General features: G+C 35.3%; 1 protein-coding gene across 3 annotated transcripts in view; it reads right to left on the reverse strand.

The window, feature by feature from the left end:
• Window positions 1-6,928: 6,928 nt before the first annotated feature.
• The window catches only part of LOC141401372 (G-protein coupled receptor Mth2-like), a 45,389-nt gene continuing 38,354 nt past the window's right edge, over window positions 6,929-13,963 (reverse strand). The window contains exons 2-9 of one of the 3 annotated variants that reach the window (XM_073981544.1): window positions 11,585-11,747; window positions 11,329-11,514; window positions 11,036-11,269; window positions 10,824-10,956; window positions 10,630-10,765; window positions 8,181-8,242; window positions 7,835-8,086; window positions 6,929-7,158 (exon numbers count right to left, since the gene is read on the reverse strand). In XM_073981544.1, coding sequence (XP_073837645.1) covers window positions 8,002-8,086; window positions 8,181-8,242; window positions 10,630-10,765; window positions 10,824-10,956; window positions 11,036-11,269; window positions 11,329-11,514; window positions 11,585-11,747 — 999 coding nt within the window. In that variant the 3' untranslated portion in view covers window positions 6,929-7,158; window positions 7,835-8,001. Of the gene's footprint in view, window positions 7,159-7,834; window positions 8,087-8,180; window positions 8,243-10,629; window positions 10,766-10,823; window positions 10,957-11,035; window positions 11,270-11,328; window positions 11,515-11,584; window positions 11,748-13,963 lie in introns of those variants that run through there. The other 2 variants (XM_073981543.1, XM_073981545.1) reach the window with 2 other exon arrangements.

Raw genomic sequence — 13,963 nt, forward strand, 5'->3', positions numbered from 1 at the left:
TTGTTGTTCTTATTTTTATCGCCTTATTGTTGTTGAATGAACGACGTATCAATTGTTTATAATACAGCAAACATTTACTCACTTAAACGAATAAACAATTTCAGTGGCTATTGTTGTTATTTTTGTTGTTGCTGTTGAATATGAATTATATTTTAGCAACAACGACGAGCAATCGTTTAAATTTTCTGAGATACTCTATTGCGGATAATTGTTTAACACTAAACGCTGGCAAATTGAATGAAAACAACAACAGCATCACAACCAACATCATCTCAGTGAGCTGTGGCGGTGCATCAATTGAGAATTTGTGTGTGGACTTGTGGATTGGGCATGGGGAATATTGGAGAGCTAAATTGTTACTACCGCCACTACTCAGCTCCGTACTCTTTGGTTTGTTTTCTTTGCTTTTCGTTGACCTCTGTCATGCTTGCTTTTCTTCTCAGTGAATTTTACAACAACGGGCGGCGGATGTTGTTTATTTAGTTCGGATTGTTTGTGGTGGCATGAGCTTGCAAAGAAAAGAATGGTTGTTTGCTCCAATGCATTTTTATGAGATTTTGTCATGACACTCTCTACCACCCACTTTTGCAAATAACAACAAAGTGTCGTTCAACTATTTATTCTCTTTATTCAGTGGGAAGACGACAATGAATGAATGAGTGAATCAGTTCTCTTGTTATTTAATCGGAAAATAAAGAGATTGTTATATAGCTGCAGTTGTTTTTTTTAATATTTTCATGGCAGTTTTGACCCAACCAAACCATGTTCGTGACAACCATTCACCCATATTATGCCTATTTGTTTTTAATACCAATACTAAAGCACAACAAATTCTGAACACCACTGTATTGGGGGTCAAGTTTTGTATGCTGAAATCTTTTTCATTTAACTAAAGAAAGAGAAATTGAAAATTGGTAACATTTCTTCTGATGCTGCGATTATTGAATTGTAATAATTAATTAAAAAATATAAATCGTGTTTTGCTGGCAGAGGATTTCAATGAATGGAGCCGTTCTTCTCAGACCAACTATGGAATTTCACAAAAACATTTTAGGTAGTTAATAACTGCATTTATCTCGATACCACCATAAGAAGTTTTGAGAACAGAATTATAATTTTCATTTACGCTTAGTAAGCACTTTTAAAGTAAAGCCATACCTATTGAAAAGAAATTATTGCACAATAAAAACCTGAGGCATGGGTACTAAGGTTATGTTTTTTTTTTACAACCTCATATCCCTGTATCATCGCGTGTTGAGTTTCGACATAAGATTACATAAAATCTTAATTATATATAACTAGCAAATGCCCGCTACTTCGTATGCGGAAAGGGAACAAAATATATATAAACAATATTTAATACGTGAATGGTGAATACTGGAGATTCTGTTGTACTTATACCTATTTTTATTACCAATATTTTTTTTTCGATTGTAGTAAGAATTACAAAAAAAATCTACCGTATCGCATCCCTACACAACTACCATATTTTTTATTTCGAATTTTCAAAACTACGTATCATATTGTAAATTTTAGATTTGACTCCTGGTTTTAACCCTTCACTAACACAGTACGAATTTCCAAACACTAAACTTTATCTCACCCCTTCACAACAACAATCCCGCACATTTACAATGCAAGGTTCTACACGGTGCTCTTGAATCAAATTTAAATGGAAGGTGCTTACACATAGGAAGTTTTTGCGGATTCTGAAACTACAATAAATCGCGATTCAAGTTGACATTTTTAGGGGTTGTTTAGATTTTTGCGATTTTGTTTGGAAACCGCAGGTCCTATCAAAATGGGAATAAAGAAAATGTTGTAGATAACAAAATTCTCTACAAGAATGACCTTAATGATATTTTCGTAGGTTTTGCAACTTTTGAGATATAGAAGTTGAAATTGGGACAATTCAAATTCAATACAATTCTGTATCGTCTCCTTATAAAACAATGCCATGACTGCAATTTCCCAACTTAAACTTATATATCTAAAAAAATGGTACAACTTTGGAAAAATTAAATAAGCCAGTCTTGTAGAGAATTTTCACAGCTATAAGATTTTCTCAGGTCCCATGCCGATAAGACTTGCCGTATTCAAGCAAAACCGCGAAACCCTAACAAAAAACCTAAATATGTAAACTGAGCTTCATTATCTCAAAAATGGTACAGCCTGAGAACAAATCATAAACGTCAACCGTGTAGAGAACTTTCACAGCTACAACATTTTCTTTAGCTCCATTTCGATTGGACTTGCGGTTTCGAAGCAAAATCGTGAAAACCTAAAAAACACCTAAAAATGTGAATTTTGACCGCGATTTATTTAAAAATCCCTGCAGCGATTTTGTCTTGTTTTTAGATTTTTCTCATCTATGAACATTGCTGTTTCAGAATTCACAAAAACTTCCCCTGTGTGAGAGGATTTCATTAAAAGTTAGTTAGGGCGCACACTTCATGACATTGTTTTGTAAGGGGAGCGATACAGTCAGTGCATTGTCCCAATTCAAACTTCAATATCTCAAAAATGGTAAAACCTACGAAAATACCGTAAAGGTCAATCTTGTAGAGAATTTTCATAGCTACAACATTTTTTTAGTCTCATTTTGATGGAACTTGCGGTTTCTAAGCAAAATCGTGAAAACCTAAACAGCCCCTAATTTTTTTTTTTTTTTTTTTTTTTTGTTTTTCGATTTTTCTCATCTATGAACATTGTAGTTTCAGAATCCGCAAAAACTTCCCAGGTGTAAGCACCTTCCATTTAAATTTGATTCAAGAGCACCGTGTCTAGCTTTAGTTGTTTCGCCCAGAACCCTAGGTCCGTTAAATTTTCGGAATTCAAAATGAATGGTTAGAAAAACTTTTTTACAAAAAATTGTACTTAATGTGCACGGGTATGTCAACCGTATATAACGGAAAATTTTTTGGAGGCATTTCAATTTAGGCTTTTTTATTATCAGGGGGTAAATAACTTCTAGTTAACGAAATTGTCGCATTGGACCACGTTTTCAAATTAACATACCAAAGCAGTCAGAACAAATAACATTTTTGAAAAGATACTTCACGTTTGACTACTTAATTTCAGTACATTATTTAGAAACGCCTTGGCGTTAACATCAAATCAATGGAACAATGATTGATCTTCATAACAAATATTTCCATTTCGTATTTTTGTACAAATAGCGTATTTCCAAATTATATAATCCCAGCTTTGTTACTACACCCAACATGTTACCCAACTTTTCGTACACATACATACATAGGTAAACGTTTCAAAAATTACTTCCTTATATTCAACATATATCCTAACCCCAATTCACTTTTCCAGCTTTATCTGTTCCCCTGAAATCCATTATAGTACTATAAATAAGTACGAATTTTCAAAACCTCCACTCTAAACACCAATTGCTAATCTAATACCGAATTTCGAAATTCCAGTTCTACCCTTTACAAAATCACAAATTGTACAAAATTCTTATACCATATAGCAAATACCAAAAGGTACCAAATTTTGTACCATTTAGCACTTTTCGTACACGATTTTCCGAAATGTACTTTCATATCTCAGCTCTATCCGTTCACCTAATGTAGTTCCATTTAGCACTTTTCCATAAGTACGAATTTCCAAAACTATATCAATCCTACACTCCAACAGTAATCTGTTCACGCAAATACAAATTGTAGTGAATTCCGTACCATTTAGTACTGCTTCGTGCACATTAGTACGATTTTCCAAAGGTACCTCCATATCTCGATTCTATATTCCAACAGTAATCTTAATTCCAAATTTCAGGATCCCGGCCCTTTTCGTTAACCCATATCCAAATTGTACTATTTAGTACTTTTCGTATAGTTTTAATTCGAATTTCCAAAAACCTTTCCATTTTACTCTCCATCAGTGACCTTCATTCCAAATTTCAGGATTCCAGCTCTATTCGTTCACCCAAACCCAAATTGTACTAAATTTAGTACCATTTATTACTTTTCGTACACTTATAGTTCGAATTTCAAAAACCTTTCATTTTTACTCTTCATCAGTGATCCTCATTCCATATTTCATGATTCCAGCTCTATTCGTTCACCCAAACCCAAATTGTACTTAATTTAGTACCATTTATTACTATACGCACACTTATAGTTCAAATTCAAAAAACCTTTCATTTTACTCTTCATAAATGATTCTCATTCCAAATTTGAGGATTCCAGCTCTATCCGTTTACCCAAATCCAAATTGTACTAAATTTAGCACCATTTAGTAATTTTCGTGCACTTATATTTCGAATTTCTAAACACCTTTCTTTGGTACTCTCCATCAGTGACCCTCATTACAAATGTCAGGATTCAAGTTCAATCCGTTCACTCAAATCCAAATTGTACTAAATTTAGTAACATTTAGAACTTTTCGTGCACTTATAGTTCGAATTTCCAAAAACCTTTCTTTGTTACTCTCCAGCAGTGACCCTAATTCCAAATTTCAGGATTCCAGCTTTATCCGTTCACCCAAATCCAAATTGTACTAAATTTAGTATCATTTAGTACTTTTCGTACCCTTATAGTTCGAATTTAGTTAAACCTTTCATTGTTACTCTTCATCAGTGACCCTCATTCCAAATGTTTGTATTCCAGCTCTATCCGTTCACCCAAATCCAAATTGTACTATATTTAGTACCATTTAGTACTTTTCCTATACTTTTAATTCGAATTTCCTAAAACCTTTCTTTTTTACTCTCCATCAGTGACCTTAATTCCAAATTTCAGGATTCCAGCTCTATTCATTCACCCAAACCCAAATTGTACTAAATTTAGTACCATTTATTACTTTTCGTACACTTATAGTTCGAATTTAAAAAACCTTTCTTTTTACTCTCCATCAGTGACCTTTATTCCAAATTTCAGGATTCCAGCCCTATCCGTTCACCCAAATCCGAATTGTACTAAATTTAGTACCATTTAGTACTTTTCGTTCACTTATAGTTTGAATTTCTAAAAACCTTTCTTTGTTACTCTCCATCAGTGACCCTCATTACAAAATTCAGGATTCCAGCTCAATCTGTTCACCCAAATCAAAATTGTACTAAATTTAGTACCATTTAGTACTTTTCGTACCCTTATAGTTCGAATTTCCAAAAACCTTTTTTGTTACTCTCCACAATTGACCCTAATTTCAAATTTCAGGATTCCAGCTCTATCCGTTCACACAAATCCAAATTGTACTAAATTTAGTACCCTTTTGTACTTTTCGTACACTTATGGTTCGAATTTCTAAAAACCCTTTGGTACATCTTTCTAGATCTCCATCAGTTACCCTCGTTCCAAATTTCAGAATTCTAGCTCTTGCCGTTTGCCTAATACAAAGGGTACCATATTTAGTACCTTTTAGTACTTTTCGTACACTTCTAGGTCGAATTTCCAAAAACCCAGCCTTATCTCACCCCTACACACCAACAGCAACCTACACCCAAAATTTCAACTTTCTAGCTTCAGCGGTTGCGTCTGGGCGCTGATGAATCAGTCAGTCAATCAGTCAGTCAGTCACTCACCTCACTACTCTTTTATATATATATAGATCACTGTGTTTTTCGACAACAAACTAAAATGAAACCAACATCTTGTTTTAAGTGTTAGATGCATATACAATGTGACGGTATGCCGATAGTGACGAAGGAACATTTATTTCCGATATTTGGCTCCGAATTCGTACCGAAATCGGAAGAAAAACATTTTTATATTCCGACATTCGCTCCTAATTCGGAACGAAATCTGAACGAATTTCCCTACGAAAAATCGTATAGAAATCGGAACAAAATCGGGGTACTTTTAATACATGTTTTGACTCATTATCTTCCTGGGATGTCCATCTAAGTGGTATCTCTTCTTCAGCATAAGGCAACATCACGCCTTTTAATACGTTACGATACTTGAAACGATCCAGAATTCCATTAATTTTATAAATTGGTCCAATCTAGAGTTGTGTAGTTCCGGAACGAACTAGTTCCAAGGAACTATTCCGGAAAAGGAACTATTGGAACTATATCCGGCTCTTTCATTTATATAGTTCCTTTAGTTCATATAGTTCCAGCCGTGAATATAATTCCTTTCATTTATGTATATAATTCATTTTCTTTCTTCGATCTTTCACGTTTGGTTCCTTCATCATTCAGATGCGGCCACATTGTTAAATAAATGTAAATTACATCCTCGTTACATTGCTGCAATTTATTTATTTTTATGTCAATTCATCCACCAAAAAATGAAAACAAAAAGAAAGTGAAAGAACGAAAGGAACGAGAAAGATGCATTGAACTATAACGGTCCCGGATCTATTTGGAATGAAGGAAATAAAAAGAACGTGGAATGAGAAAGATGCATTGAACTATATCGCTCTCGGAACTATGGAACTATATTAAGGAACTAGTTCCTTTTGGTAAAAGGAACTAGAAGGATCGATCCGCTCCAGGAACTATATTACCCAACTCTAGTCCAATCCCTTGCCCCGAGAAAAAATGTTTCGTGTTCCGCCTTTGCAATATTTAGGATTTAATCGTTGCCCATTTGGTCCACCGCTTATGCCATCTGAATCCTCTTTTTTCTGGAAAAATAAGTTTCCAGTCTTCTGTCGATGCCCAACTATTTTTACTCCCGCGAATCAATGTATGGAGAGAGCATTCTTCATTTCAATTGCAATCACATCGCTCATTTACTCAAAGAATGGCATAACTCAAAAAATGTATTTTCTGAGTTGACAATTTCTATTTTTTCAATTTCAATCGCCAAATTAAAACGCGTTTTTCTCGAAACTGGTTTTTTAGATGTGTCATTTTTTGAGTAAATGATATGTACTGTTTGTACAGTTCCTTTTTGGTGACTTTTACCAAACAATTTTCACAAAAACAACTAATAAGAACTTCAGTGTCAACTGACATACATATGTATAAGCTTAATTCAAATTTATTTATAACACATATTTACATACATATTTCTTTCTACACATAATACAATGTTTACGAGATGAACTGTGTTCAGCCAGCTGTTAATTACTTTTAAGGTTGATATTTTTAAGCGCTTAGTTTATCTTAAGCTCCGCAATGGGCTTTTGATTGATGTGTGGTTTGTTGACAGACTCATCATTCGAACGCATTGTTTTTGTACATCTGAAATAAAACTGAAAAATAATGGATTAAAAAACAAGTAAGAGCAGGCTATAGTCGGACAGGCCGACCATGTGATACCCTATACCACTATAGATTTGCAATATCTTTCCTCCATGGATAAAGATATAACCTGTACATTACAAATTTTACCAATTTTCACACAAAAGTTTTGGTCCATTTAACCCGCTAAATATTATCTGATATTCATGTTGGTTTGCACACGCCTTCTCCATCATAAACTTAACCTTTGTTTAAAATTTCGCGCCGATCGAACTATTATTGCGACCTACAGAGCGGCTACAAAATCGACCAAAAATTTTGTTTTTGGTCCATTTCATCCCTTTAACATTTCACGATCATCGCCAAAAACTAATCAGTTCTATTCTGGTACAACCCCGACCTTCATACTAAATTTCGTGACAATCGGTCCATAATTGCGGCCTGTAGCTTGATTACAATTTTTAATGGACGGACAGACGGACGGACGGACGGACGGACACACATAGCTAAATCGCTTTATCTCGTCGAGATATGAAGTTTGGTATACCACATGAGGGGTCTACGACGAATATTTCGCGGCGTTACATGAATTTTTGGGAAAACAAACTTATTATACCCTTTTCCACATTGTGGTATAGGGTATAAATATTAACACCAAATGAAGTTGTCAAGAGAAGTTGCACATACCTTTTGTTGAGGAATTCAAATAACTTTTTTTAACTCTCGATATCTGCAAAAGTAGTTTTGATTTTTTTGTTTAATTGGATTCTCCTAATAGTTTGTAGTATATAATAAATAACTATATGTAATATTATTATATGTATGTATGTACATTTAATTCAAATTTTATAACATCACATTGATCTTCTTCGTGAATTCGATGTAGAAGTCAAGGTTTCCATTTCTCTACTAACTTGATGACTTTGTCTCCTCGAGTATCTGAAAGAAAATGATTCAATAAATATTTTTGAAATTGAATAAAATAAAATTTTATTAGAAAAATGTTCAAAGTTATTGAATTGAACATATGTACCTTCTCTTGATATTATCGGAAACACGACGCTGGCATACGTAGAGGTAAAAAATTACAATTCCCTAAAAGATGAAATAAATGTTTTACTAAAACAAGTACAAAAGTATCAGTCGGCTTTGCCGACCAGAGATATACCCTCAGCCTGTGTGGATTGAAATATTTTTTTTCCCCAAAAAAAAAAAAACTTAAGTATATAGGGGGGTTTTCAAAACGGTGGCCGTATGCACCGACAAAAGTATGGATAAAATTAAAGCTCAAAAATTTGCGGGCATATCGATAGATAGGGCTTTTTTATCACATTAGCCTGCGAAAAACATAATATAGCTATATTCGGTTCGAGCCTTCCAGGCACTAAATATGGTACCATAGCGGTTTTTTACAACCTTCAGGCTCTTTTCTCAAGCAGTAAGGACATGCCCCTGAAAAAACTTTTACTGCCGTTATTGAGACAGCGAATGCAAGTTGCTTCAACAAAAATCAAAGTGATTCGAGAGCAGGTATTAAAGTGAATTTATTCAACATTTTGTGTGGGAGGTACCCGAAGGGGTGGACAAATATAGTCCATATTCGAACCTGATCTATATCTGGTAGATATTTTAGGATGTGTAAAGTATGGACCAAATCGGTCACTCCCATCAAGAGTTATCGTGTGCACAATTCTTCCGAACATTTTTGAACTTTTGTGGGGGAGGTACCTGAAGGAGTGAAACGATATGACTTATCTTCGAACTTAAACTAAGTTTGCACAAAATATTACAAAGTTCAAATTGTGGACCGAATCGGCAGATCCGTTCCGGAGTTATCTTGAGCTCTAACCACTACACACGGTATCATAGGTCTTTTTTGTACCCTTCAGGCTATTTTCTCAGTAATAATGGACTTGCCCCTGATGAAGATTATACCGTTATATGGGGGCAGTGGATGCAAGTTGCTACAACAAAAATCAAAGCTATTCTTGAACGGGCCCTAAACTGAACTTTACCGAAATTTTGTATGGGAAGTACCCGAAGGATTGGACCGATTGAGTCTCGACATCGTCAGTGAACTATAAGTATTTATACCAAAATTCATCTGACAATGCCAACTCCTTTTATATTTGGCCACCGTTTATTTGAAGTCGCGACATAGTGCAGCGTTTTTTGAGGTTATGCGCCATTATCTCGAGAACTATGGACTTGCGCTCGAAAAAAATTACAATGACGTAACTGGGGCCGCACGAACATCATGTTACAAAAAATTTCATAACGTTTCGTGAGGTGTCACTAAACTGCACTTATTTCAAATTTTGTGTGAGAGGTACCTGAAGGAGTGGACCGATATGGCTTATATATTCGAACCTGATGTATGCCTAGAGGTAGTATTACCATATGCAAAGTTTGGTTGAATTCGGTTACTCCCTTCGAGAGTTATCGTGCGCACAAATGTTGCGACAATTTTTGAACATTTGTGGGGGAGGTACCTGAAGAAGTGGACCTATATGGCCATCTTCGAACATAAATCAAATCTGGACAAAATATTTTATACCCGTTATTTGAACCGAATCGATTGATCCGTTCGAGAGTTATAGTGCGCACCAGCCAGCCAGACAGACAGACAGACGGACATTGCTAGATCTACTCAAAATTGTCTGAAACGGATATCGTACAAACATGCTTAGGGTCTAAAACCATTATTTCGATGAGGCACAGCTTTGGTCGTATCAAAGTGTAAATACCCTCTTTAGCCTAAAGGCTGAGGGTATAAAAAAAGAAAAAACATAAACAAGTAGGAACTGCTTGAAGTTCGTGAATAAAATCTTTAAAATTTCATAAATAAGGTGTTACCTCTATACCGAAAATTTTCTGGGGGAAAGTTATATATGGGATATTGAGGCTATTTGGGGATTACACCGACAAATTTATTGCGGAAAGTTACATACACCTAACGAATATAAAATACCAAATTTGAGCTCTTTCCGTGGAATATTGACGCCACAACTTTCAAAGTCGGGAGGTACCGCTATATGAAGACGCGGGTGTATACTGACAAATGTCTGGCGGAAAGTTGTATACCCCGAACGAAGACTACATATCATATGTCAGTCATTTTCGGTTGGATATTAAGGCAACAACATTCAACATGCCGAAAATTGGGAGGTACCCTTCTATGGGAGCTATATGAAATTTTAGGTTGAATGTTTTATATTCCCAACAAAGACTAAACTAAATAATTTCGGTGGGATATTGAGGCCACAACCTTCAAAAACCCTATAATCAGAAGGTACCCTTTTATGGGGGCTATATCAAAACGTGGACCAATATAGCAGATTTTCAAGAATATATATGGGGATTTCTGAGTGAAATCAGATACTTTTTCAAAATGAGGTTTTGAGGATAATGATGGATATATCTATTTAGATTATTTCAAATTATAGGTCATTGAATTTCCTATTTTACTTCTCACTACTCACCTGTGTGGCATTCAAACTATCTGGTATAACAAACAATGGTATATCTTTGGATATTAACATGCTAAAAAAATATGACAAAATATCGCAGGTCCATGAGGCACACATCAATTGGAAGAGACGAACACTTAAAAGGAACCTACAAAACGTGTTGGAAATTTTACGAAACAAATTAATGATCATCCTTTCAAACTTACATTTGTCGCTCATTTTTTGAAGCCTTTGTGCTGGTATTAATGTAACCCCATATCTTGCAAAAGAGTATCACACTGAATATAGTCGCCACAATACATGGTCCATAATAATAAATTAATGCCGACCAACGGCTTGCTGGAAGGAATGAAGTGCAAAATTAATGAATTCCCTTGGGCAAATTACCTTTAAGAGAGTACTAGAACTAGTTACATACTCAGTATACTGCATTGCGACTCAGAGATACCGGGTTTATAATCCTCTGGTATGTCAATGGTTTGTGCTTTATAGATAAGTCCTATCATCAGCAGCGGAACTAGTGTGCCTACGATAAAATACCATAACAAATATGATGATGTCCTTATCACACTGGTACAACTACACCAGATTTCAAAGCACAAAATGCAGTTCCATACGAGGTAGCTCATAACACAGAAGGTGTTGACATAACCTTAAAAAGAAAAGAAAATCAAAACATTTCACACAAATCAATAATGTATAACGACCTACCGACAGTTATACACGGTATTGGTTCCAATTCGATATTCCCCACTCTTAAAATACCCAATAATGAGTATGAAATTGAGAGAAAACTCAAGTATGGTATCAGACATTTTTGGTAAACATTTGTGGTTTTCAAGATACAACCATAACAGAATATCGTTAGCAAAAAGAATGGAACTGAAACCAACATGGCTAAAGCGTAAGAAAGAAATAAAAGTTAGTTTTTTACTTTGATTTGAACTAAACAATATCTGCAACTTACCATAACCCGTTAAAGCCTCGTGCCACTTTAATGGTGGTTTAAAGCAAACTTGAGGATCCACAAAAAATCCATAGATGTCATCATATTTTTCATATGTGAAATCAAAACAGAACTCTTTGTAATTGAAAATCACATCGTAATAATCTAGTCGAAGCCTTCCATCCTTGTGAAAGAGAAGAAGAAAAAAATAATGTTTTTTAGGAATGGAATTCCGTATGGTAGAGCCCAGAGATGGCGCATATTCCCCAGATTGTATATATTTTATCATGGTGACCTCTTTTTTGTCTAGGAAACATTCCTCAGGTCTCTGAGGACACTCTTTCTTATAGGAAAAAATTCTTCAGTTACCTGAGGACCGTTCTTCCTATAGAAAAAAATATTCCTCAGATTTCTGAGGACACCTTTTTGTGTAGGAAAAATCCTTTCTCTATTGGAAAATATTCCTCGGGCCTCTGAAGAAAATTTACCTATAGAAAACTAGTTCTCACATGCCAGAGTACAATATGTTTTATTCCAAAATATTCCTCAAATCCCTGAGGAGCCTTTTTACTATACGAAAATATTTCTCAGGTCTCTGAGGAGAATTTTTCATACAGAGAAATGTCCATGAGGAAATTTTCCTATAGGGAAAATTTCTCAGGTAGGAAAAAGTTCTTCAGGTTCTTTTGGAAAATATTCCTGAAGTTCACAAGGGCAAATACCTCAGGCCCTTATAAATATTCCTCAGGAAGTTTTCTCTATTAAAAATATCCCTGAGAAAATGTCCCTATCGAAAAATATTCCTGAGAAAACTTTCCCTATATGAAAATATTCCTCAGGTCTCCGAAGAAAAATTTCCTATAGAAAATATTGCTAAGGCCTCTGAGGGGATTTTTTCCTATAGAAAACTATTTCTCAGTGCCTGAGGACAATCTTGTTTTATTCCAAAATATACCCTGAGGAACATTTTTACTATACCAGATTATGCCGCAGGTCCCTGAGCACCAGGTCCTTGCGAACACTTTTTCGATAGGAAATTTTTTCTGTAGGAAACAGTTCCTCTGGTCCGTGAGGAAACTTTTTTCTATAGAAAATAGTTTCTTAGGTCCCCGAGGAAACTTTTTTCTATAGGAAACAGATCCTCAGGTTCATGAGGAAACTTTTTTCTATAGGAAAAATTTCAAAGGTCTCTGCGGACACCTTTTCTATAGGAACAAATTCCTCAATTCCCTAAGGACACTTTTCCTATTGGAACAAATTCCTCAGGTCCCTGAAGACACTTTTTCCTTAGGAACAAATTCCTCAAGTCCCTGAGGACACCTTTCCTATAGGAACAAATTCCTTAGAACCCTGAGGACACTTTTTCCTATTGGAGAAAATTCCCTAGGTCTCTGAAGACATCTTTTCTTGTGGGAAAAGTTCCTCAGATTCCTGAGGACACCTTTTTCGATAGGAAAAAATTCCCCAGGTCCCTGAAGACTTTTTTCTTATGGGAAAAAATCCTCGGGTCACTGAGGACACTTTTTCCTGTAGGAAAAAATTACTCATGTCCCTGCAACACTTTTTCATATAGGAAAAAATTCCTCAGGTCCCTGAGGACACTTTTTCCTATTGCAAACAATTGCTCAGGTTCCTGAGAACACTTTTTCCTATAGGAAAAAATTCTCAGGTTCCTGAGGACACTTTTTCCTATAGGAAAAAAATTCTCAGGTACCTGAGGACACTTTTTCCTTTAGGAAAAAAATCCTCAGGTTCCAGAGGACACTTTTTGCTATAGGGACAATTTTTAAAGTTCCCTGAGGAAACAGGAAACAGTTCCTCAGGTTTCTAAGGAAACTCTTTTCCATAGGCAAAACTTCCTTAGGCCCCTGAGGAAATTTGTTTGTAGAAAAAATCCTCAGATCACTGAGGACAGTTTTTCGTATATAAAAAAATTCTCAGGTCCCTGAGGATACTTTTTCCTGCAGGAAAAAATTCCTCAGGTCCCTGAAGACACTTTTTCCTATAGGAAACAATTTTTCAGGTCCCTGGGGACACTTTTTCTTATAAGAAAAATTCCTCAGTTCCCTGTGGACAATATTTCCTATAGAAAACAATTCTTCAGGTTCCTGAGGATTCTTTATCCTATAGTACACTTTTTCCTTTAGGATAAAATTCCTCAGGTTTCTGAGGGCACTTTTTCCTATTGGAAAAAATTCCTCAGGTCCCTGAGGACATTTTTTCGTATAGAAAAAATTCCTCAGTTCCCTGAGGACATTTTTTCGTATAGAAAAAATTCCTCAGGTCCCTGAGGACATTTTTTCGTATAGAAAAAATCCCTCAGGTCCCTGAGGACATTTTTTCGTATAGAAAAAATCCCTCAGGTCCCTGAGGACATTTTTTCGTATAGAAAAAATTCCT

This window comes from Musca autumnalis, unplaced genomic scaffold, assembly GCF_047663935.1.
Source record: "Musca autumnalis isolate F117 unplaced genomic scaffold, ASM4766393v1 scaffold_4, whole genome shotgun sequence".
NCBI classification, from domain to species: domain Eukaryota; kingdom Metazoa; phylum Arthropoda; class Insecta; order Diptera; family Muscidae; genus Musca; species Musca autumnalis.